Below are 26026 nucleotides of genomic sequence, written 5' to 3' on the forward strand. Positions count from 1 at the left end.
TCTAGTGCCTTAAGAGACTAGCAGATGAAGGATTTAAAGTTTCTGAAAATGAGAATTATACTGACTATGATGTTTCGGATTCAGGTCATGACAAACCCTGTTAAATGGATAGCAAATACAACTGAAGGTCTAGGAATTTGGAGCACCAGTGATGGCTGAGTGGGGAAAATAAATACCTATAGGGAAACGGACTTGGCCCAGTGGTTAGGGCATCCGCCTACCACATGGGAGGTCCGCGGTTCAAACCCCGGGCCTCCTTGACCCGTGTGGAGCTGGCCCATGCGCAGTGCTAATGCGCGCCATGCAGGGGTGTCCCCGCGTAGGGGAGCCCCACGCACAAGGAGAGCCGCCCAGCGCGAAAGAAAGAGCAGCCTGCCCAGGAATGGCACCGCCCACACTTCCCATGCCGCTGACGACAACAAAAGCGGACAAAGAAACGAGAGGCAGCAAATAGACACAGAGAACAGACAACCGGGGTGGGGGGAGGGAATTAAATAAAATAAATAAATCTTTAAAAAATAAATAAATAAATAAATAAATAAATACCTATAACCAGAGCCAGTGGGGAATGGTTACAGTCAAACCCACCTTGGCCTCCTGGGATGATGTTTGGTGGGCTACCCAGTATAAGGGATGGACAATCGGCGGCAGACTTGGCCCAGTGGTTAGGGCGTCCGTCTACCACATGGGAGGTCCGCGGTTCAAACCCCGGGCCTCCTTGACCGGAAGGAAACACAGATTCCCGTGCCGCTGACAACAACAGAAGCGGACAAAGAAGATGCAGCAAATAGACACAGAGAACAGACAACCGGGGTGGGGGGGAGGGGAGAGATATAAATAAATAAATCTTAGAAAAAGAAGAAAGAAAGAAAGGGATTGACAATGAATACAGGATGGATCCCACCAAGTTTGAGGCCATTAAAGGGTAAAAATAACCTTTTATAAAGGTAATACCAGACTGCAAAAGTCTTCAATGCGATCCAATAGTAATAACTATTAAGAAGGCAGACTAATTAGAAACGGGGAGCAGCAGCAGGGACCAAGTAGTCAATAGAGTGTATGGAATGGGGGGACGTTACAGGTAAAGCTCCCCCGGGGAGGTTCCGTATTCGAGTCCTTCCTCCTCCTGTGGATACGACGTCAACAAGCCCCCTCCCACTAACCTTTCAGAGATACCAAGGGAAAACCCACCAAAGGCCAGCTCCCCGATGCAGAAGGATCCCAAAGCAGTCAGGATGCTCAAGGGAGAGGATTTAAAGCAGACCACAGAAATAAAGACGGGAGATGGAGATGCAAATGCCTGGCCAGAATGGGTCAAATATACGGTCCAGAGTCTGAAGAAAAGCAACTGTTACGCTTGTGCAACAGGCCGCCCCACAGCTCATATTGTGCCCTTTCCACTCGGTCTGGAAGAGCATGAAAGGGAGTTTAAGTGCATGACACTCCTCTTCCAGAATTCTACTCCTGGTGAGAACCGTGTATGCTGTCCTCTCTCTTCCCTCCTGTCAAAGCCGTACCTGCTTCCCTCCTTGGTCCAGGAAGTCCCTCTCCTGTCTCTCTAGATGGGGAAAAGGGCTCCAGGACCTGGGGACCATGGGTTGTGTACACAAGTATGGAACGTGAGTGAGGATAGTACTGGCAGTTCCTCCAGTTTGGCCACACCCCGAGCAGACCTCGGGTGGTACTGCCGAAAGGGCATCCTCCTACCAGTGTTACCTGAGAAGTGGGGAGGGACCTGTGCTCTGGTTCAAGTGGCCATCCCATTTACCCTGGCATTTGAAAAAGAGGAGGAAACACAAAACCAGGGAGAGAGAAAGAAAAGATGTTTACCTGGTTCCTTTGATGACTGAATTTATCTAGATAGTATAGGAGTTCCCTGGGAGTCCCTAATGAATTTTTTTTTTTAAAGATTTATTTTTATTTATTTAATTCCCCTCCCCTCCCCCGGTTGTCTGCTTTCTGTGTCTTTTGCTGCGTCTTGTTTCTTTGTCCGCTTCTGTTTTCGTCAGCAGCACGGGAAGTGTGGGCGGCGCCATTCCTCAGCAGGCTGCTCCCTCCTTCGCGCTGGGCGGCTCTCCCTATGGGTGCACTCCTTGCGCGTGGGGCTCCCCTACGCGGGGGACACCCCTGCGTGGCAGGGCATTCCTTGCACGCATCAGCACTGTGCATGGGCCAGCTCCACACGGGTCAAGGAGGCCCGGGGCTTGAACCGCGGACCTCCCATGTGGTAGATGGACGCCCTAACCACTGGGCCAAAGTCCGTTTCCCCCTAATGAATTTAAAGCTAGAAATCAGGTAGCTGCAGGATTTGAGTCATTCTTGTTCTGGTGGGTCACCATTAACAAAAATGTGGATTGGAGTAACTATATATATTATAATCAACAAAGATTTATCAATTACACTAGGGATGCAGGTAAGGGAATGGCAGAACAGAGGGATGCTACTAGCCGAATGGCCTGGGAAAATAGGATAGCCCTAGACATGATGCTAGCAGAGAAAGGAGGCGTCTGTGTTATGATTGGAGGTAGTTGCTGTACCTTCGCCCCCAATAATACGGCCCCAGATGGGGCCATCCAAAGCATGGCCTTCCAAGGTTTAACAGCCATATCTGAGGAGCTGGCAGAAAATTCTGGCATTGACACCCCACTCACAGGATGGTTAGAGCTGGTTTGGAAAATGGAAAGGGGTGGCACTGTCTGTCCTGACGTCCCTTATCATCATGGCTGGGGTACTCACAGCAGTTGGATGTTGCATCATCCCATGTGCCCAAGCATTAGCTCAGAAACTCATTGAAACGGCCCTAACCAAACAGATGCCCATACAGTACAAGCAAAACAACGTGTACCCCTTAAAGAGGAAGATCTCTATGAGGAAGAATGTGAGTAGGCTCTTAGCAGAGTTGAGAAACTAAATTGTGAAAACTAAAGCGTCTAAAAGAAAGAGGGGGGATTTGTAGGAAAGGGTTGAGTTTAATTTTCACAAAGGGGAAGCCAGAGCCAGCTCTGCCTTTCGAGGAGGGAGGGAAAGGGGTTCTAGAGGCTTTGGCGCTCCAGGAATTTGAAAAGTGCCACCAAAACGAGGGGGCCAATGGTGAGTGCTGGGGGCGGGGTCAAAGCGAGAAGGGCCAATGGTGAGAGGTGGGGGCGGGGCCAATCGTGGAAACAGTGCCAAATCTGAAAAGCGCACCAGGAATGAAAGCGACACCGAGCCCGCCCAGCCTGCCAGGGTGTAGAGAGTGACTGAGCGGGGACTGAGAGCAGGGACCCCAGAACTTAATTAGACAATTCAGATAGGCTATAACCCCTGAGGTTCCCACTCACTGGGGAACAGGGGAGGGACCTGCATGTGGGGTTAGGTATAAATGTCAGTGTTTCTTGCGGTTTGGCCCACTGGCCACTTTATCCAGGTCGAGTACCTGTTCTTGCAAGATCGTTAATAAAATACTTTTCTCCTCCACAATCAGGTGAGCTTTTGTTTTCTTACAGGTGCAACTTTCTTTCTAACACCGGGGGCCAGGATTAAACCCAGGCGTCATATTTGGGAAGCCAGAGCTCAGCCACTGAGCCACATGTGCTTCCCTGAGTTTGTCTCACGTTTGTTTTGCTTGTTGTTTGTTTTTTTCCAGGAGGCACTGGGAACCAAACCTGGGACCTCCCATATGGGAGGCAGGAGCTCAACGGCTTGAGCCACATCTGCTCCCATACACTCCTTTAAGACCCGTTCAGAATCTAGCTGTTTATGTGAGAAAGGAAAGAGGCGGCCGAGCTGCACACACAGGCTCTGGTCGGGGTGCCAGGCCCTGAATCCCAGCTCTCCTGTTCTCTCACTGTGTGACCTTGAGCAAATCCCTTGACCTTCTCCTGTCTGTAAGCGGGGGTGGGGGGTGCTAACGGCACTGACTTCCTAGGGCTGTATGAGTACTAAATGAATTCACACTCGAGGGTCCCCAGAGCCCTTACACTGCCAAGTGCAGAGTAAGGACCGGGTAAATAGTTGTAAACCCAGCTCCTAAGATGTCAGAGCCGGCAGCCTAAACCATCGGCTCCAGCCTTGGATGGGAGACGCGGGCGCGTGGGTGTCCGTTCAGGGCCTCTGCTCGCCCTGGCAGCGTGGCCAGGAGGCCTGAGCTCTACCCGCTGTGTGACGCACCCTGGGGTGGGGGCTGCACACCCCAGGCCAGGGTGCGGGTGAACAGGACAGGGGCAGCGTCCAGGAGGGGCCTGGCTGTCATCTCCCTGGCTGCCTGCACTGGGCACCGCGGAGCCTGCCCGGCCATAAGGGACCGTGGAACTCAGATTCTAAGGTTAACTGTCACCTCCCCTCCCCCCCGCCACACACAGCAGGGCCTGCCTGGGCAGGGGCAGCTCTTCGAAGCTCGCACAAGGACCCGGGCCACCAGGTGCCACCCGGCTGCTCCCCTCCCTCCCTCGCGTCCCTGCCCTTCCTCCCCAGGAGGCCCTCTTCCCCACCCCCCACCCCTGCCTGTCCTCAGTCTCCCTCTCAGCGCCTCTGTCCGCTCGGCTCTTCCAGAGGCTCTTCCAGGCTCCATCTGTCACCCCTGCTTCCATGTCCCCTGGGGCAGACAGTGCCCCCTCCCCAAGTTCCCTGCTACCCCCCCCCCCAGACCCCATGGAGCCAGGTCCAATTGGGAAGTGTCTGAGCAGAAAGCCAGCCTGGCCTGAGCGCCCCTGCCTGGGCCGTGGGTGGGGGGAGTGGGGAGGGCGATCTGGGGTTCTGGCGCATCAGGGTGGGGGTTCGGTCTCCCCCGAGAAGCAGCTGCCCGCAGGCCCCTTTCATGGAACCTCTTGGGCCGTGACGATTTGAGGGACAAGCCCAGGGGGTGTAAATCGTGGGGGAGCTCTGGAATCGGGGCACCCCCCCCCCTCTGGAGCCCCCAGCGACGCGGCCCCTCTTCCCACCCCCACGCGGGCCCCAGGCACCGCTGCGCCATGGACCCCCTGGGACAGGCCCCGTCGCCCTGCTTGTCGCGGCCCCCCAGCCCCAGGACCCCGCCCTGCGAGATGCTCGGTTACGTGGGCATCGAGGCCGTGCTGGACCAGCTCAAGATCAAGGCCATGAAGATGGGCTTCGAGTTCAACATCATGGTGGTGGGTGAGTGTGGGCGGGGGCCTCACGGGGCGGACCAGCGGGCGAGCCCATGACGTGGGCGCGGCAGGTCTGAGACACACAGCGTCCCTGAAAGACAAAACCTCCCCCGAAAGCCCCACCCAGGTCCAGGCAGGGCAGACGGGGTGGGCAGCAGCGGGTCAGACCCCGGCCCAGAAACAGGCTCCAGCCCTGGAGCCTTATCCCCACCCGTGTGGGACCTTGGGCATGCTCCCTGGCTCTGCTCTGCCTCAGTTTCCCCATATGACTTAGCACAGTGCCTGGTGCATTGTACGCACCCGTGGATCAGTTTACCCAGAATTTCATTTGTGTGTGCTAATAAAAAAAAATCTACATTTTTTTTCAAACTCTTAAAAAATGTTATGGTGGTAATGTAATAGTCAGCCAAAGGGGTGCTGATGCAAAATACCAGAAAACTGGTTGGTTTTTAAAAAGGGTATTTATTTGGGGTAGGAGCTTACAGATGCCAGGCCATAAGCATAAGTTCCTTCCCTCACCAAAGTCTATTTTCATATGTTGGAGCAAGATGGCTGCCGACGTCTGCGAGGGCTCAGGCTTCCTGTGTTCCTTCGTTCCTGGGGCTTGCTTTACTCTGGGTTCTAGATTCCTTCCTTCCAGGGGCTGGCTTCTCTTTCCTCTGGGTGCTGACTTCGTGGGTCTTCACTATCAAACTCTAACATCAGAAATCTCCAACTCTGTCCTTTGCCATGCCTTTTATCTGTGAGTCCCCAGCCATCAAGGGGTGGGGACACAATGTCCTAACCATAACTCAATCATGCCCAGGTTCAGATCAGACTATAAGCATAATCCAATATCTATTTTTGGAATTCATAACCATATCAAACTGCTACAGGTAACATATATATAAAACATGCCGTTTTTAAATGTACAATTCAGTGGCACTCATTTCACTCATCACAACGTTATGCTGTCATCACCCAGAACCTTTTTGTCCCTCCCAACGGAAACTCCACACTCCTTAAAAAATAACCACAGTTTTTACAACATTACCTAGATAGGATAGCATATAAAATACCAGAGTGCATAGCACTCAGAAAGGATGTTATTCTAAGGCAGTGCTGTCCAGGAGAAATAGAATATGAACCACACAGGGAATTTTAAATTTCCTAATGACCACCTTTGAAAACGTAACAAGGGATAGGTGAAAAGTGTATCCAAAATGTTAGCACTTGGTCATGTAATCAATATGAAACATTCATTCATGAACTACTAAATATTCCTTTTTCCCTCCTAAGCCTGTGAAATCCGCTGTGACTTTATACTAACAGCACATCTCAGTTGTGATCAGCCCCATTGCAAGTGTCGGTGGCCACACGGGACTGTGTTGGGCCAAGAGGCTCTGAGAAAAAACTGTTACCTACACAACGGTGTGTGCTGAGATGTGATGCAGGGTGTTTCGTGCTGTGGGGCAGGGTCCAAAGAGTTGGGGAGCCCCCTACAGCCGAGAGAATGAGCTGCCCACACTGACACCCAGACATCCACAAAGCTCAGCGATGGTGCTGAGCCCGAGGAGCCAGGCGAGAAAGACCACCCGCAGCGTGAGTCCGTTCATGTCAAGGTCAAAGGCAGGAAAACGAAGCTAGGGCTGACAGAGGTCAGGATAGCAGCGACCCCAGGGTCGGGGTGAGAACTTGCTAAACAGGCATAACTGGGGCTGGCGGGTGCTTGGTCTGGGGCCGTGTACATGGGTGGGCTTAGTTTGTAAGCATGCATTGGGCTGGACATGTAGGACGGTATGTCCTTCTCTGAATTTGTCATATTTCAAAAACAGTTTACATTTTTAAAAAAATGTATTTGAGGAGTCCTGCCCTGGGTGTATGGAAAGAATATACCAAGTGTACGCTCTGGATCATAGTTAGTGGTGATAGTCTGATCATGTTCTCTCAGAATCTGTAACAAATGTCCCAAGACAATGTAAGTTGGTGGAGGGATAATGTATGGGAATTCTACACATTATGCATGATTCTTTTATAAGCTCACAACTTCTCTAAAAAAAAAAAAAATTCATAAAAAAAGGTTCCACCCTGATCAAGATGGTGGAGTGAGAAGCTTCAGATCCAGCCTGACCCCAGGAGCTTTGAACAGCCAACAAGGACGGGCAGAAACATCTTTCTCAAAACCCCAGGAAACAGTTAAAGGGCTGCAGTAACAGGACAGGCACGGAATCAAGAAAGAGGCCACCGAAATGCAATAGGTGGGGGAGCGGATGTGGCTCGAGCAGTTGAGTGCCCGCCTCCCACACGGGAGGTCCCAGGTTTGGTTCCTGCTGCCTCCTAAAAAAGACAGTGAGCTGGCACAATGGGCAGGCATGGCAAGTGATGCCACAAGATGAAGCAACAAGAGACACAAGAAGAAAAACATAACGAAAGACACAACAAAGCAGGGAACAGAGGTGCCTCAAGTAATTAGGCACCTCCCTCCCACATTGCAGGTCGTGGGTTCAGTTCCCGGTACCTCCTAAAGAAACAAGGAAGATGAGCAGACACAGCATGTGCAAACAACAAGAGGGTGGGAAGAAACAAACAAATAAATAAATATATATATCTTAAAAAAAAAAAAAGCAGGAGGTGGGGGAGCAGATGTGGGTCAAGCAGTTGAGAGCCCACCTCCCACATGGGAGGTCCTGGGTTCAGTTCCCTGTGCCACCTAAAGAAAAAAAAAAGCAAAGTAAAAAAAAAAAAACAGACAATGAGCAGACAACAAGCAAAAATGAGCAAACAGACCAGGGATAATTTGAGGGGGCAAGAAGCAGTAGGATCTTCGTGACACCCTGGCTGGACCCTCCCTTACCCTTACTGTCCCACACACCCAGTGCAGATCCCTGGTCCCAGTTCCAGAGGGAGCAGAGGAGCCCTTGTGCACATAATGGGAGTGTGTGTGTCTGGCCCAATCTGTCTGGTGGTGGCCTAAGGGACTGGCTGTCCAGAACTGACCCTGCGTGTAGAAGGCACACGGGGCTTTCCTACAGAAGACTGTGGGACAGCAGTCAAGTCGTTCTGCCTAGGGCAAGGAATTGCTGGCTGTGGGACACACAGTGCCGTGCCTGGGACCATGAGGAAACTCTTTCTTAGGGAAGAGGTGACATTCCTAGAGCCACACAGGCATGCCCTAAACAAGATGCAAAGAACCAGGGAGGCCCCTATGCTTTGGCCTAGGGCTGTTCTCCAAACTCACTGTATGGATGGGCCCTGGGGGAGAGCACCCACAGGTGAATCTGCTAAGACTGGGAAAGCTGTTTTCTTTTTTCCCCTCACCCTTCCTCCTCCTCCTTTTTGTTGGCTCCCAGCATTCAAGGAAAGCTGTGTCATAAAACTAGCTGGATACAAGTTTAAGGAACAGATACCTCAGTCTAAACTGCAATAACACGCTATAAAATCAAAATGTCCAGGTTTCAACAGAAGGTTACAAAACATACAAAGAAACAGGAAGTGAAGGCCCAGGCAGAGGAGAAGATTAAAGCCTTAGAAACCATTAATGAGGAGGAGTAGACCTGGAATATCCCATATAAACACTTCCAAAAAGAGTCCTAAATATACTCAAAGAGCTAAAGGAAAACATGGACAAAGAACTAAAGGAAATCAGGAAAGCAATAGATGAACACAAAGAGAATAGCAACTGTGACAGTTTGAAGCTTTTGTGGACCCCAGAAAATCATGTCCTCCAGGCTAACCGATTCCTGTGCATGTAAACCTACTGTAGATGAGGCCTTTTGATTTAAATCACTTCAGGTAAGAACTTGGTTAGATTGTGTGGCTGGTTGGGTCTTAATCCTCTTACTGGAGTCCTTTATAAACAGAGGAACAAAAAACCACAGATACAAAAAAAAAAAAAGCTGCAGGAACCCAGATGCTTGGAGAGAAGGCCCCGGGAGCCAGAAGCTGAAATCAATGGAACACGGAAGCTGAGAGGGAGCCACATTAGCCAGAAAATGAAAGCAATGAGGCCTGGAGGAGGGGGGGGAGAAGAGCAGAGGCTGCCACGTGCCTGACCACCCATAGCTGCAGCTTGGGGAGAAAGGCTTACCTGATGATGCCTTGTTTTGGACACTTTCATGGCCTCATAAATGCAAGCTTTTTACCGAATAAATCTCTGTTTTAAAAGCCAATCCATTTCTGGTATATTGCTCCCAGCAGCTTTTAGAAAGCTAAAACATCAACAGAGAGGTGGAAACCATGAAAGGGAACCAAATGAAGATGAAGACCATAGTAACAGAAATTAAAAATCCCCTTGAGGGCTCAATAGCAGATTGGAGCTGACAGAAGAGTCAGTGAAGTTGAAGATAAGACCAGCAGCAAGAGGAGAAGCAAGAAGAAAAAGTGAGCAGAGCCTGGGGAACCTGTGGACACCTTCAAGAGTATCAACACGCACATTGTAGGAGTCCCAGAAGAAAACAGTAAGGGGCAGAGAGTGTATTCAAAGAAATATAGACTAAAAACTTCCCCAATTTAACAAAAGACATGAATATATACATCCAAGATGCTCAACAAACTCCAGACAGGAGAAACCCAAGTAGACCCACAGTGCACCACATTATAATCAAACTGTTGAATGCCAAAGATAAGAGACAATTCTGAAACCCTCAAGAGAGAAGCAATGTGTCACATAAAAGGGAACCTCAGTAAGATTAAGTGCCAATTTCTTATCAGAAACCATGGAGGCAAGAAGGCATCAGGCTGATATATTTAAAGTGCTGAAAGCAAAAAAAATTGCCAACCAAGAATTTGATATCTGGCAAAACTGCTTTCCAAAAATGAGGGAGAAATTAAGACATTCTCAAATAAATGAAAACTGAGGGAGTTCATCACCACCAGACCAGCCCTACAAGATCAGCTAAAGGGAGTTCTGCAAGTTGAAAGGGAAGTCCACTAGAAAACTGACTGAGGCCACATGAAGAAATAAAGCTCTCTAGTAAATACAATGGCATTGGTAGATATAAATACTGGTACTATTGTATTTTTTATTTGTAACTCCACTTTTTACTTTCTACAGGATCTTAAGGAAAATGCATAAATAAATGGTGTGGTACTTTGAGGCTTTTTTGGACCCCAGAAAATCATGTCCTTAGGGTTTATCCATTCCTGTGGGTATTATAGGTGGAAACTTCTTTTGATTAGGTTACTCAGCTGGGTCTTAATTCTCTTACTGGAGTCCTTCATACATGGGGTGAATATGGAAAGAGAAGCACAGAGGAAAGCACACGAGATGGGAGAGAAAGCCACAGAACCAAAAAGCCGAAGGCAACAGAACCCGGGAGAGAAGGGAGAGACAAGCAGACGCTGCCATGGGCCTTGCCACGTGAGAGTGGAGTCCAGGATTGCCGGCAGCCAGTCTTTGGGGAGAAAGCACTGCCTAATGAAGACTTGATTTGGACACTTTCATGGCCTCAGAACTGTAATGTAAAAAATTAATAAATCCCCATTGTAAAGGCCAACACATTTCTGATATACTGATTTGGGAAATTTTTAGCAGACCAAAGCAAATGGGTTTGGACTCGTAATGTATAAATATGTACACTGTGACAAGAACTACATAAAGGTGGGGGGACAGAGGGCTATAGGAACATACCATTTCTATACCATTGAGGTTAAGTTTGTATCAAAGTAAATGAGATTGTTATAGATTTAGGATGTTAAATTTAAGTTCCATGGTAACTACAAAGAAAATATTGGAGAATATGCCACTCGTAGTGACAGAACGTAGGGTACAGGGGTGGTGGGAGTTAATGCAAAATGAGCGTAGAGTACTGCGACATTGTGACTGCGATAATTCCACTGAATGGTGTGCTTGGGAGGGGAGGGGATAGGAAGGAGTATGTTGTATGTATGTTTTCACAATTAAAACAAAGAAAGAGAAACTAAAATGATAATGACAACTAAATGCAATACATGATCTCGGATGGGACCTAAGAATAGAGGAGAAACGGCTCAAAAGAACATTATTGCAACATGAGGAAACCTGGAATATAGAATGTAAGCTTTATATCAATGTTAAATGTCTTGAACTTGATAACTGTACTTGAGGGGATCACATAAGTGAATATCCTTGTAGGAAATGAAATATCCATGTAGGAAATGTACATGTAAGTATTATGTGTTCGAGGAGTGTGATGTGTGCAGCCTGCTCTCAAATGTTCAGAAGATAGATAGATAGATAGATAGATAGATAGATAGATAGATAGATAGATGGATGGATAGATAGATAGAAGGTAGGTAGATAGATAGATAGATAGATAGATAGCAGGTAGATAGATAGGCAGATACATAGAAAGATAGATAGACGGTAGATAGATTACAGATGGTGGATAGATAGATGATAGATAGATATTTAAAAATGAATGATACGGCAAAGGTGGCAAAATGTTGAATCTGGCGGTTCTCAGTACTTGGGGGTAGGGGCACGCTGGGTCCCTGCACGGTGTTGTATTATTTTGCACTTGTCGTGTATGTTTGAAATCATTGCAAAGGAAGAGCCGGCGCGCGGGCGGCTGCGCAGCGCGGGCCCAGCGCGCCTCTCGCTCTCCGTGTCGCCCCAGGGCAGAGCGGGCTGGGCAAATCCACCATGGTGAGCACCCTGTTCAAGTCCAAAGTGTGGAAGACGACGCCCCCCGCCGCGGGGGGCCCCGTGCCACAGACGCTGCAGCTGCAGTCGGTGACCCACGGTGAGTGCGCGCCCCCCCCCCGCGCCCCCCCCCCCCCCCCCCCGCGCCCGCCCCGCCCGGGCCGACCGCGCGGCCTCCCTGCGCCCTCAGTCCTCGAGGAGAAGGGCGTGAAGCTGAAGCTGACGGTGACCGACACGCCGGGCTTCGGGGACCAGATCAACAACGACAAGTGGTGAGTTCCCGGGCGCCGAGCCCCTCGCCCCCAGCCCCGGGGCCACGCCGCCCCGAAGCCACGCCTCCTCGTTGCGTGACGGGCTCGCCCGGGCGCGCAGGAAGCGCTCCGTAAGGCTGGGGTGGGCAGGGGAGGGGGCCCCGGGTGGGCAGGGGAGGGGGCCCTCGCTGCAGAAGCAGCACCTCGGGTGAGGCCCCTGGCGAGCCCCGTAACCTGGGACAGGTCGGGTAAGTTCTCCGAGCCTCAGTTTCCTTCACTGTTACCTGGGGAGGCTGACACCCAGCCAGCAGAGTTCAACAATTCCACGAGAGCTGGTTCTCACACACACACACACACAATCAGGACCAGCGACATAAGTTGGGGAGCCCAGTGCAATAAAAATGCAGGGCCCCTCGCTCAAAAAAAATCTTTTTTAACCTTAGGCTTTGCTTAATGTTGCTTTTGGTTTTTAAATTTTTATTCATTTTTATACTTAGATTACATAAAATGTTACATAAAAAAATACAAGGGTTTCCCATATGCCCCACTCCCCACACCTCCCACTTTGCCCCACATTAACAACTTCTTTTTTTTTAAAGATTTATTTATTTATTTCTCTTCCACCCCCCCCAACCCTGGTGGTCTGTTCTCTGTGTCTATTTGCTGCGTCTTCTTCTTTGTCTGCTTCTGTTGTCAGTGGCACGGGAATTTGTGTTTCTTTTTGTTGCGGCATCTTGTTGTGTCAGCTCTCCGTGTGTGCGGCACCATTCCTGGGCAGGCTGCACTTTCTTTCGCGCTGGGCGGCTCTCCTTACAGGGTGCACTCCTTGCGCATGGGGCTTCCCTATGCAGGGGACACCCCTGCGTGGCAGGGCACTCCTTGCGCGCATCAGCACTGCGCATGGGCCAGCTCCACAGGGGTCAAGGAGGCCCGAGATTTGAACCGCAGACCTCCCATGTGGTAGACAGATGCCCTAACCACTGGGCCAAGTCCGCTTCCCTACAACTTCTTTCTTTAGTGTGCTACATTCATTGCAATTGATGAGCACATTTGGAGCATTGCCACTCAGCATGGATTATAGTCTACATTGTAGTTTACACTCTCTCCCACTCAATTCTGTAGGTTATGGCAGGATGTATAATGGCCTGTATGTAATTGCAATGTCATTCAGGACAATTCCCAAATCCCAAAAATGCCCCCATATTTCACCTGTTTTACCCTCTCCCTGACCTCAAAACCTCCAATGGCCACTGTCTCCACATCAGTGATATAATTTCTTCCATTGCTAGAATCACAATAAGTCTATAGTAGAACACCAGTAAGTCTACTCTAGTCCATATTTTATTCCCCAGTCCTGAGGATTCTGGGATGGTGATGCCCACTCCACCTCTAACTGAGAGGGGGCTTTGATCCCATCCAACTGATGGATAGAACCCTCTTGCTTGCAGCTGTAGACTCTCTCCCGGGTCCTTGGTGTGGAGGTTGTCCATCCTCACCCCTGTCCTGGGTGAATCAACAAACTGGAGAGTAGGAGTTGCAACTCTGCTGAGGCTCAGGGCCCAGCTGGCACACAGACAGCCCAGAGATTCAAGTGTCTTGGACGTACACCTACCAACTCCAGCACCAACTAGAGGTTCAAATAACAGGAACAGAAGAGGCACGTGGGGAGAAGTCGCATGGATCCAGCTCTGTCACATTCAGGCCGTTCAAAAATTACGAGGGATTTTAGGACAATGACGGCAGGACGTCCCGAGCACAGGCTCCTTCTGAGCATGGGACCTCAAGCCGCGGCTCAGCAGGCGCGTCCATGAAGCCGGCCTGCGCACGATGCTTTATTGAGCACTTGCTGTGTGCCCAAGTCTGTTCTAGGCATGGGCAGGGGGAGGGTACAGCCATGAAGGCAACACATCCACACTCGTGCCTGCGTGGAATGACACGGCCGTGGCGGTGGGGAAGCAACGGACAAAACCATGCAGCGCCGCAGAGGGCAAAGCGCGCATCGGTCACCTGATCAGGACCTTTGTGAGAGGGACAGGGGCACTGTTCATAGTTATACTGGAGCAACGGGGGGACACCAGGACTAGGCCAGGCAAGCCGCGAAGGATGTTCACCTGAGAAACAGTGTGTCAGAAGCGGCACAGTGCTGACGAAAAATAGGGCAGGGACACGGGACCAGGGCCTTAGGGATTGCCATTGTAAATTGGGTCATCAAGAAAAACCTCACTGAGAAGGTGACCTTTGGGCAGGGGGGGGGGGGAAATGAGCCATGTGGATATTCAGGCAGAGGGAAGAGCAAGAGCAAAGGCCCTGAGGTGGGCTAGGCCTGGCGTCTGCAAGGAACAGCATGGGGGTGGGGTGGAAGGGCATGACGAAGGGAGTGAAGGGGAGGGGACGGAGCCTGGGAGGAAAGGAGGTTGGAACCACAAGGTAGGCAGCACTGGGGGTTGAGCCGAACACGGTGGGCCCGACTCCTGTCTTTAAAAGGGTCTTGGGGCCCCTGTGTCGACAGCAGGTGGGAGGGGCGAGGGAGCCTGGAGAGGAGTGGGGACAGTCCGGTAACAAAACAGGCGAGAGCCAGGGGCATCCTGACCCCAGCCGGCTGCAGCCGATCGCCTTGCGTCTCCTCCTTTACCAGGTCATTGCCGCCCTGGCCCCATTTCACAGACAGGGAGGCTGAGGTTTGGTGCGAGAATGGCGGGTGGATGGAAAGCCTAGGACCCTAGGAAACGCCTCCGTCCCTGGCAAACCAGGATGGCAGTCGCCCTCAGGGAAGGCCACCCCTCCTCCCCAGGGAGGCGGGACGTGCGGCCCGGGGGTGCCTCTGAGGGGAGGGTCCGTCTCGCCTCTGCCCCAGCTGGGACCCCATCCTGGGCTACATCAGGGAGCAGTACGAGCGGTACCTGCAGGAGGAGATCCTCATCACCCGCCAGCGGCACATCCCCGACACCCGGGTGCACTGCTGTGTGTACTTCGTGCCCCCCACCGGGCACTGGTGAGGGGGCGGCTCCGGCCGGGTGGGGGGGGGCAGAGGGGCAGAGCAGGGGAGAGGGGCGCAGTGGGCAGAGAGGAGGAGGAGGGGTGGCCGGTGAGGACCGTGAGCCGGCACACCCCGCGCTCATGCACTTGCCGCCGCCACCCCCCCACCCCCCCCGACCCACCACCACCACCACCCGCAGCCTCCGGCCCCTGGACATCGAGTTCCTGCAGCGGCTGTGCAGGACCGTCAACGTGGTGCCCGTGATCGCCAGGGCCGACAGCCTGACCCTCGAGGAGCGGGAGACCTTCAGGCACAGGGTGATCTGGGCGAGCGGGGCCGGGATAGAGCTGGGGTCCGCGGTGGGGAGGGGGGCGCCGTAGAAGGAGCAAGGGGAGCCCACCCGTGTGTCCCCACCAGATCCAGCAAGACCTGAAGAACCACAGCATTGACGTGTACCCGCAGAAGTGCTTCGACGAGGACATCAACGACAGGATTCTCAACAGCAAGATCCGGGTAAGGGTGAGGGCCACGGGGGTGGCGGGGCTGGTGGCGCTGCGCTGTGCTGGTTTCTTCCCTCGGAAGATTCGGCTCGTTACAAGCCGGGGATAGGTTCAGTACCTCCAGCAGGTGTGACTCTCCAACACAAGCTCGATTTTTTTTTTTTTGTAAGAAGGTGCTGGGGCTGGAACCCAGGACCTCATGCCTGGGCAGCAGGCGCAATCACTTGAGCTGTATCTGCTCCCCATTGAGAGCTGGCTTTTCCATTTCTGTGGTTGTTTTCAGGAGGTGCTGGGGAGTGAACCCAGGACCCGGTACATGGAAAGCAGGTGCTCAGCTACTGATCTGCATCCACCCCCATCACACACTCAAAGTGAGCCAAAAATAACTCACGCCAATAAGTTCCCAGAATAGATTAAGAACTCTTAAAACTCAAAAGTTTAAAAAGGCAAATAACCCAATTGAAAATGGGCAAAGAATCTTCTCCAAAGAAGATGAACGAATGGCCAATAAGCCTTTGAAAACATGCTCAAGCATCATTAGCCGTGAGGGAAATGCAAATCAGAAGCACAACGAGTACCCGCTCTGTACCCCCTAGAATTGTTATACTAAAAAGACAATTACAAGAAGCGAACTTGGTTCAATGGTTAGAGCGTCCACCTACCACATTAGAGGTCCATGGTTCAAGCCCCGGGCCTCCTGACCTGTGTGAAGCTGGCCCACACACAGTGCCAATGCACGCAAGGAGTGCCGTGCCACACAGGAGTGCCCCCCACGTGCAAGGAGTGCACCCTGTAAGGAGAGCCGCCCAGTGCGAAAAAAAGTGCAGCCTGCCCAGGAGTGGCGCCGCACACGTGGCTTGCTGACGCAGCAAGATGACGCAACAAAAAGAGACACAGATTCCCAGTGCCACTGACAAGAAGCGAAGCGGACACAGAAGAACACACAGCAAATGGACACAAGAGAGCAGACAACTGGGGGCGGGGGGAAGACAATTACAAGGGTTGATGGGACTGTAGAGAAACAGGCGCCCTCACCCATTGCTGGTGGGGCTGTAAACTGGTGCCACCCTTTTGAAACAGCCCGTGGCCTCCAGGAGGTGAAGCAGAGTTACCATATGACCCTCTCTTAGGCATGTACCCAAGAGAAGTGACAGCCTGGGTCCACATCGAAACTTGTGCAGTGTTCACCGTGGTCAAAAAGCTGAAAGAACCGACTGTCCATCAACAGACGAATGGATGCACCTCCAGACAGTGGACTACTCTACAGGCGTAACGATGAATGAAGTTCAGGTCCATGCTGCAACACAGATGACCCTGGAAGACACGTGGAGTGAAAGAAGCCGGTCAAAAAGGACAAACACGTGTGATCTCACTTCCATGAAATACCTAGGATATGCAAATTTGTAGAGGCAGAAAGTAGATGACAAGTGACCAGCGTTAGGGGTGGGGAATGGAAAGTTAATGTATAATTGGTACACAGTTTCTGTTTGGGGTGATGGAAAAATTTTGGTAATGGATGGTGCTGATGCGAGCACAACCTTGTGACTGCTTTGAACCCCATGGAATTGTGTACTTGAAATACGACGTTGTGTATATGATACCACAACAAAACTAAAAATCAAAGAAACCCATACACAGGACTTCGGGGTTTGCAAGTTTGACCTTCTGCTCCGGCTGTGAGCGAATAAAGCAATAAAATTTACGACAGGGCTCAGCAAACTTTATTGCAAAGGACCAGATGGTACGTCTTTGAGCTTCGTGGGCCACGCTTTCTCTGTCACAACCATCTGCTCCGTTGTTGCCTCAGGCATGACGGCAGCCTTAGCCAAGAGGATCACCAGGGCGTGGCTGTGTGCCAATAAAACTTTTTTTAAAGATGTATTTATTTATTTCTCTTCCCTTTACCCCCGCCCCAGTTGTCTGTTCTCTGTGTCTATTTGCTGCGTGTTCTTCTTTGTCCGCTTCTGTTGTTGTCAGCAGCACAGGAATCTGTGTTTCTTTTTGTTGCGTCATCTTGCTGTGTCAGCTCTCCGTGTGTGCGGCGCCATTCCTGGGCAGGCTGCACTTTCTTTTGCGCTGGACGGCTCTCCTTACAGGGCGCACTCCTTGCTCGTGGGGCTCCCCTACGCGGGGACACCCCTGCGTGGCGCAGCACTCCTTGCGCACATCAGCACTGCGCATGGGCCAGCTGCACACGGGTCAAGGAGGCCCGGGGTTTGAACCGCGGACCTCCCATGTGGTAGATGGACGCCCTAACCACTGGGCCAAGTCCACTTCCCCCAATAAAACTTTATTTACCGAAACAAGCCAGGGCTGGGCAGACTTGGCCCATGGACCTTAGGCTGCCAAGCCCTGGTTGACAACCACTGAGGGTAATCTCTGGCTCCGTTTCACAGGTAAGAGACCCGGGGCTAGCAAGAGTACATCCTCAGTGTGGTGACCCACAACACCAGTTTGCAAGCGTCACTCTGCTAACTCTTAACCGTCCTTAGCATCTGCGAGCTTTCCCAAAGCCCTGTCCTTATCTGTTACTACCACATTGTTCTTACCACCATGACTATTATCTCTGTTTTATAGCTGAGGAAATGGAGGCACTGGTGAGAATTTGTGTCGTCTGACTCCTTAGGTGCTTCGCGCTCCTTCTAGCGCTTTCCCCCTCCCCTCCAAGGGGAACCCCCCGCGCCCCCTCCACCCTCCCCGCACAGCCACCCCCCCCGTCGTCTCCCCCCGCTGCCTGCAGGAACGCATCCCCTTCGCCGTGGTGGGCGCCGACCGCGAGCACCTGGTGAACGGAAGGTGCGTCCTCGGCCGGAAGACCAAGTGGGGCGTCATCGAAGGTCAGTGGGGGGCGGTGAGGGGGGGTCCGGGGCCGTCCTCCGGTGTCCTCCGCGTCCACCACAGGCCCACGGGCAGGAAACAGGCGGGCCCGGGGCAGGCCGGTCTTCCCCGCCCGGGGCCCAGGGCTGGACCCCCGGGGCCACCGCCCAGTGCTTGAGCACCCACCTCCCGCACGGTCAGGGGTGCAGAGAAAGGCGCCTCGGCCACGCGGGGCACGACGCCCAGCACCGGAAGGCCCCTTATTCACCCTCTAGAAGTTACTGTGGGCAGCGTGCGGTTTCTGGGGACAGCGTGAGCACAGGACTGACCTGGTCCCTGTCCCCAGGTGGGAGAGGGGGACAACCCAGAAGATGACACAAGGACAGGGGGAGACACCCAAGGCAGGAAGTATGGGAGGCAGGGGCTACCACGGAGAGCCAGGGGCGGCCCCTCTGGGGACAAGAGGAAGAGCAAGAAGGGGCAGCCAGGCCCCGAGCCAGCAATTAGTTGTTATACTTATTAGAAGTCTGACATTGATATAATGAACTATAATAATTACTAAGAGTGTAATATGAAATCTCACGGAATGTTATACAAGATATAATCGTGGGCCATGAAACTGATAAGTGACTGGTGGCTTCACTGATTCAACAGCTGTTTGCAGGAGCCGCTGGTGCCAGGGGCTGGGGCATGACAGTGAGTGCGTGAATGAATGAATGAATGAGTGGGAGGTGGGACAGGAAAGCAGGGAGGGTGCAGTGGGCGCTTAACCAGTGCTCACTGCGCGACGGGGCGGCCGGTGTCTTGCAGTGGAGAACACGGCGCACTGCGAGTTTCCTCTCCTGCGAGACCTGCTCATTCGGTGAGGCAGCAGGGAGGCCAGGGGCTGGGGGTGGCCGGGGGTCAGGGGGCAGTGGGGGCCAGGGGCCGGGGGCAGGGGCTGGGGGGCAGGGGTTGGGAGTGGCTGGGTGCCAGGAGCCAGGGGGGCCAGGGGCCAGGGGGCAGGGGCTGGGGGTGGCCGGGGGCCAGGGGGCAGTGGGGGCCAGGGGCCAGGGGGCAGGGGCTGGGGGTGGCCAGGGACCAGGGGGCCAGGGGGGCAGGGGCTGGGGGGGCAGGGGCCAGAGGGGCCAGGGGCTGGGGGTGGCCAGGGACCGGGGGGGGGCAGGGGCCAGGGGTCAGGGGCCGGGGGTGGCCAGGTGCCAGGGGGCAGGGGGGGCCAGGCACTGGGGGGGCAGGGGCCAGGTGGGGATCAGGGGCCAGGGGGCAGGGTCTGGGGGTGGTCAGGGGCTGGGGGGCAGGGTCTGGGGGGGGCCAGGGGGCAGTGGGGGCCAGGGGCCGGGGCCCACCTTGGCCCGGCTGACGGGCCCCCCGCCGCTCAGCTCCCACCTCCAGGACCTGAAGGACATCACCCACAACGTCCACTACGAGAACTACCGCGTCTGGAGGCTCAACGAGAGCCACGTGCTGCCCCGCGGGCCCGGATGGGTGAACCTGTCCCCTGCGCCCACCAGCCACGCGGCTGCGGCCGGGCCCTCAAAAGTCCGCAGGCGGGCCCACGACAGCACGGAGGAGGGATGCTGAGCCCGCGGGGCCCCCACGCGTGTACTAGAGCGTCTATTAAAGGTGGACATTGCTTTTTAAGGAAAGCCGTGCTCAGAGAGCCAAAGGTGTTTTTGGAAACACCTCCTTGGAGCTATCCTCGAATAAAAGTATGGCTCTTCCTGTGTAAGAATGGGAGACACCCAAGGCGCTGGGAATCTCAAAGCCCTGGGAGGGCGTCCTTTGGGCCACCAGCCCTCCTCTGCCCCATCCCCAGACCCAAATCACAAATCAGGCTTTCTGCCGCCAACCCTGTCCACCCAGCCTCTCACTCACAGCCAGGGTGGCCCACCCGGCTATGAGAAACAGTGAACAATGCCCCATCTTTGGTCGCCCCATGTTTGGCTGTCTTCCCTCATCTCAGCGTTCCATTGCTGCCTGCTTCCTCTTCTCCCTGCCCTGGCAGCACGGTGCTGAGAAAACAGCCCCCACTTCGAAGTCTGGTAAAGCCAACGTATGACATCCCTGGCCACCAACAAGCAATGTGACCTCGGGCAAGTCCCTTATTCTTTCTGTGCCTCAGTTTCCTCATCTGTGCTACCAGGATGATAGTGCCGTGCTCGTGCACTGTCGTGCAGATGGAAGGGAATCATTCACAGAGTGTGCCCGCCACAGCGTGGAGAGACACGGTAGGCAGGGGTGAGAGGAACAGGATGGGGCGCCGGTCCAGGGCAGGCGGATGTGCGCACTCACCCGGGAGACTCTAGAACCTTCCAACAGAAATGGACTTCACAGTCCCACATGGCAGGGCTGAAGCTAAGGTAGCTGGGTAGTGAAAAGAAAAGTGAACGCCTAGGGAGCTGGGGGCACCTCTGAGTTCAGGAGAGAGGCATAGTGAGCGTTCAGTAAAGGGCGAAGGCGGAAGTGAATTTCACCAGCTGAAATCAAGGTGCTGTTGGGGTTGTGCTCCCCTCCCCCAATTACAGGTGGAACGAGAGGAGAATACATTCTTTTTTTTTTTTTAAGATTATTTTTTATTTATTTCTTGCCCCCCTGCCCCGTCTGCTCTCTGTGTCTATTCGCTGTGTGTTCTTCTGTGTCTGCTTGCATTCCTGTCAGTGGCACCGGGAATCTGTGTTTCTTTTTGTTGCGTCCTCTTGCTGCGTCAGCTCTCCGTGTGTGCAGTACTGCTCCTGGGCAGGCTGTGGTTTTTTTTTGGGCAGGGCGGCTCTCCTTACAGGGCGCAGTCCTTGAGCATGGGGCTGCCCTATGCGGGGACACCCCTGCATGACAGGGCACTCCTTGCGCGCATCAGCACTGCGCGTAGGCCAGCTCACCAGGGCTTGAACCCTGGACCTCCCATGTGGTAGGCAGACGCTCTATCCGTTGAACCAAATCCACTTCCTGAGAATCCCTTCTTGGTCTCTCCCAGCTTCTAGAGCTGCACACCTCGCATTCCTTGGCTGGTCGCCCCGTCCCCATCGTTAGGTCGCGTTAAATCTTGGCACCTTGCTCCAGTCCTCACCTGGCCGCCTTCTTCTGAAGTCAAAGCCCCCTCGGCCTTCCTCTCATTGGGATCCTGTGACTCCATCGGCCTTCCCTGGGTAATCCAGAATCATCTCCCCGTCGCAGCACCCCTAATCTAATCACATCTCTAAAGTCCCTTTTGCCACAATAAGTGCCATGTTCACCCACTGCAGGGATTTGGACCTGCATTCCCTTGGGGCCGCTCCCCAGCCGCCCACACCGTGGAGCACAGTGGGGTCCTTGAAGCCTGCGAGGGAGCTCTGCGTCCATTCACTTGCTCCTTCTTGGAGTGTTTGTCCAGGGCCTCCAGGGCACCCTGTTACAGAAGCTGGGAGGAGAGCAGGGAACACAGCCGCGTCGCTGCCCTCAGGGAGCTTACATCTGGGTGGGGGAGATGACAACATACAGAAGAAATAAGTGACATGTAGACGCCTCTTGGATTGCGATGGGCCCTCTGGCAAAAAATAAGGCACATGTGGTAGAGGACTATCGAGGGTTATGGGGGTTTATGGGACATTTAAGTAAAGACCTGAAGGAGTAAAGGAATGAGCCATGGGGCGATCTGTGGGCAGAAATTCCAGAAAGAAGGTAAGGGTGGGGGGGGAGTCCCCAAAACCACCCTCAGGCTCAATAATCTGCTGGAAGAATTCAGAAAAGTTATTTTCAGTTATAAGTTATTACAGAGGATACAGATCAAAATTGGCAAAGGAGAATCACCATGTAAGTACCTCCAGCACCTAGTAGAATTGACAGACATGAGGATTCAATAATATATTAGGTTGGTGCAAAAGGAATTGTGGTTTTGGATGGTGGATTTTAAATCATAACTAGGCTCAAACACATCTTGAATAATCAAAATAGGAACCATTACAATCTACACATTTTTGCTAATGAGAAATAAGTTTGTTTGTTCTTGTAGCATAAAAATCCATGCTTCAGCATTCGACGACCTCTTGGAAAGCATTTTCTGCATCCTGCTGGTTGTGGAAGCATTGTCCCTGCAAAAAGTTGTCAAGATGCTTGAAACAGTGGTAATCGGTTGGCGAGAGGTCAGGTGAATATGGTGGATGAGGCAAAATTTCTTAGCCCAATGGGTCAACTTTTGAAGTTTTGGTTGTGTGACATGCGATCGGGCATTGTCATAGAGAAGAATTGGGCCCTTTCTGTTGACCGAGGTGGGCTGCAGGCATTGCAGTTTTCGGTGCATCTCATCAATTTGCTGAGCATACTTCTCAGATGAAATGTTTTTGCTGGGATTCAGAAAGCTGTAGTGGATCAGACCAGCAGCAGGCCACCAAACAGTGACCATGGCCTTTTTTTGGGTGCAAGTATGGCTTTGGGAAGTGCTTTGGAACTTCTTCTTGGTCCAACCACTGAGCTAGTTATCACTGGTTGTTGTATAAAATCCACTTTTCATCACACGTCACAATCTAATTGAGAACTGGTTTGTTGTGTTGCATTAGAATAAGAGAAGATGACACTTCAAAGTGACAATTTTTTTGATTTTCAGTCAGCTCATGAGGCTTTCCAATTTGCTTCAAATGCCAAACGACCATAGAATGGTTGACATTGAGTTCTTTGGCAAATTCTCCTGTAGTTGTAAGAGGATCAGCTTTGATGATCACTCTCAGTTGGTCATTGTCAACTTCCGATGGCCAGCCACTACGCTCCTCATCTTCAAGACTGTTGTCTCCTTTGCAAAACTTCTTGAATCACTAATGCACTGTACGTTCATTAGCAGATCCAGGCCCAAAATGTTGTTGATGTGAGTTGTCTCTGCTGCTTTACGACTCATTTTTAACTCAAATAAGAAAACTGCTCAAATTTGCTTTTTGTCTAACATCATTTCCATAGTCTAAAGTGAAAATAAAATAAACAGCAAGTAATGTTATTAGCAAAAAGAAAACATAAAGCAAGAAATGCACATTAAAATGATATATAACATGGGAAACGGACTTGGCCCAGTGGTTAGGGCATCCATCTACCACATGGGAGGTCCACGGTTCAAACCCCGGGCCTCCCTGACCCGTGTGGAGCTGGCCCATGGGCAGTGCTGATGCGCGCAAGGAGTGCCCTGCCACGCAGGGGTGTCCCCCGTAGGGGAGCCCCATGTGCAAGGAGTGCGCCCCACAAGGAGTGTGCCCCACAAGGAGTGCGCCCCTTAAGGAGAGCCGCCCAGCGCGAAAGAAAGTGTAGCCTGCCCAGGAATGGCGCCGCCCACACTTCCTGTGCCGCTGACGACAACAGAAGCGGACAAAGAAACGAGACACAAGAGGCAGCAAATAGACACAGAGAACAGACAACGGGGGTGGGGGGGAATTAAATAAATAAATAAGTTAAAAAAAATGATATATAACATAGCTACATTTATAGGAGAATGTATTCCGCCCGGACTCCTCCCTCCTCCCTAGCTTCTCCTCGAGCCGCCGCGCAGGAGGGAGGCCGCGTTGGCAGAGGAGATCGCCAAGGCTCGGGCCGCTTGGCCTGGTGGTAACATGGTCTTCGGGAAGATTATCTGCAAGGAAATCCCCAAAATCGTTTTTGAAGATGACCAGTGTCTTGCTTTCCATGACATTTCCCCACAAACACCAACACATTTTCTGGTGATTCCTTAAAAACATATTTCTCAGATTATTGTAGCAGAAGATGATGATGAAAGGCTACTTGGACATTTAATGATAGTTGGCAGGAAATGTGCTGCTGATCTGGGCCTAACAAAGGGTTATTGAACGGTGGTGAACGAATGGTCAGATGGAGGGCAGTCTATCACGTTCATCTCCTTGTTCTTGGAGGTGGGCAGATGAGTTGGCCTCTTGGTTAAGCATGCTTTAGATGATTTTCCCTTCTCCAGGCAAATTCCAGTATGTTAAACTGTATACTTCATTTTGCCTGTGTATGGAGAGTTTGAAATAATTTTAAAAACTCATAATAAAAGACTTTGTTACATTCTTAAAAAAAAAAATGTATTCCAAAACCAAATGGCAAATTTCAACAATGCAAAACCGCGATTACTTTTGCACCAACCTAATATATGCAGGGATGGGGAGCGATTGCTTAGTGGACAAGAAGTTTCTGTTTAGGGTGGTTAAAAACTGTTGGTAATGGATGGTGGTGATGGTAGTGGCACAACGTTGTGAATGCAATTAATACCACTGACTTGCACACTTATTGTTAAAGTGACAAATTGTGTTATACATGTTATCACAATGAAATTAAACACACACAGAGGTATGAATAGTTGAAGGGATGGTTTTGAAAGAGGCACAAGTAACCTTAAGCGGTTATTGTGCCAGATGTGGAAACTGAGGCTCAGAGAGAACGAGGAACCGGCTCGCACAGGGTCGGCCGGGACGCGGACGCCGGGAGGCTGAAGCCCCCGTATCCGAGCCCCTGGCCAGAGCTACTCCTAAGTCTCCTCGGAGACCCCCAAGGCGGCGAGGCGCGCTCCCGAAGCTCCCAGGCACCGGCCGTCTGGGCGCCGCGCGGGGCACTCTGGGAAGTGTGGAACCGGTTAGAACCCCGGATGCGGCGGTTGCGACTTCCGCTTCCGGCGGGCGCGGCGGGCGCGGCGGGCGCGGCGGGCGCGGCGGGCGCGGCGGGCGCGGCGGGCGCGGCGGGCGCGGCGGGCGCGGCGGGCGCGGCGGGCGCGGCGGGCGCGGCGGGCGCGGCGCGCTCGCGGGAAGGCGAGTGCGATGGGGGCGGCGGGTTTCCGCGATCCGAGCCTGGCGCGCGGGTGAGGACCGGCCGGCCCTCCGGCCCCCGACGTGGATTGTGCACCTACTGTGTGCGTGGGTGCGGAGGCTGGGGCTCCGGGAGGTCCTCCGCGTGTCGCAGCCCCTGGGGCTAAGCTGAGTCTCGGACCGCCGGGTGCCGCCCCTTGTCTCGCTTGGCCTTGGGCCTTCTCTGTGTCCATTTGCTGCGAGTTCTTTGTCTACTTCTGTTGTTGTCAGCGGCATGGGAATCTGTATTTCTTTTTGTTGCATCATCTTGTTATGTCGGCTCTCTGTGTGTGTGGCGCCATTTCTGGACAGGCTGCACTTTTCTTTCGCGCTGGGCGGCTCTCCTTACGGGGCGCGCTCCTTGCGTGTGGGGCTCCCCTACGCGGGGGACACCCGGTGGCAGGGCACTCCTTGCGCGCATCAGCACTGTGCATGGGCCAGCTCCACACGGGTCAAGGAGGCCCAGGGTTTGAACCATGGACTTCCCATGTGGTAGATGGATGCCCTAACCACTGGGCCAAGTCTGCTTTCCTCACACAGTATTTAAAACCATTTTGAGTCTGAACTCAAAATTGGGAGTTTTCACCTAAAAATCCAGATTCCAGACTTCTCTGGAGCAGTCTGATTGGCTGGAGTGTAGGGCCTGCGTCCCCACAGGAGTAGCCCCTTTAGAGAAGGGGTGTGCCCCCTGACTTGCTGTTTTCTTGGCACTGAGGCCTCCCCTGAGCTGCCGTTTGGCACCATGTGTCACTTGTTTTCCTGTGATAGAGAAAATTTCTACATTACTCACGTCATTTTGAAAAATCTTAATACAAAAGAGTGACCAAGAGAAAGACGTGTTTTAAGAAAAATGGGAGAGAGCGCATATATTTGTGGAAAGCAAGAATATCCCAGAATGTCTTCCCAGCATATGAAGAGTGTGTTGAAACCCAGCCTTGCTTCTACCACCACCACCACCACCCCAGCCTCTGTGGGCATTTGAACAGGTGA

General features: G+C 52.6%; 1 protein-coding gene across 3 annotated transcripts; it reads left to right on the top strand.

Moving 5' to 3' along the window:
* The first annotated feature begins 4326 nt into the window (after positions 1–4326).
* On the top strand, positions 4327–24279 carry SEPTIN12 (septin 12). 3 transcript variants are annotated; one of them, XM_058286538.1, is made up of 10 exons: positions 4327–4399; positions 4937–5112; positions 11681–11806; positions 11897–11978; positions 14812–14949; positions 15134–15251; positions 15352–15447; positions 18175–18271; positions 19062–19113; positions 19631–24279. In XM_058286538.1, exons 2-10 carry the CDS (start codon positions 4950–4952, stop codon positions 19830–19832), a joined length of 1074 nt encoding a protein of 357 aa, XP_058142521.1. In that variant the 5' UTR covers positions 4327–4399; positions 4937–4949; the 3' UTR covers positions 19833–24279. The 3 variants fall into 3 exon arrangements, with proteins under 3 accessions (XP_058142521.1, XP_058142519.1, XP_058142520.1); XM_058286536.2 differs by having other exon boundaries at positions 18175–18230; positions 19631–20621; XM_058286537.2 differs by having other exon boundaries at positions 4357–4399; positions 5000–5112; positions 18175–18230; positions 19631–20621.
* The last annotated feature ends 1747 nt before the right edge of the window (positions 24280–26026 follow it).

This window comes from Dasypus novemcinctus, chromosome 23 (assembly GCF_030445035.2).
Source record: "Dasypus novemcinctus isolate mDasNov1 chromosome 23, mDasNov1.1.hap2, whole genome shotgun sequence".
NCBI classification, from domain to species: domain Eukaryota; kingdom Metazoa; phylum Chordata; class Mammalia; order Cingulata; family Dasypodidae; genus Dasypus; species Dasypus novemcinctus.

Excerpts from the sequence above, each read along its gene's own strand:
- SEPTIN12 (XM_058286536.2), top strand. The coding sequence starts at position 4,950 with ATGGACCCCCTGGGACAGGCCCCGTCGCCCTGCTTGTCGCGGCCCCCC. Across the intron at positions 5,113-11,680 it reads GTTCAACATCATGGTGGTGG|GGCAGAGCGGGCTGGGCAAA; the intron begins GTGAGTGTGGGC and ends GTGTCGCCCCAG. Across the intron at positions 15,448-18,174 it reads TTCTCAACAGCAAGATCCGG|GAACGCATCCCCTTCGCCGT; the intron begins GTAAGGGTGAGG and ends CGCTGCCTGCAG.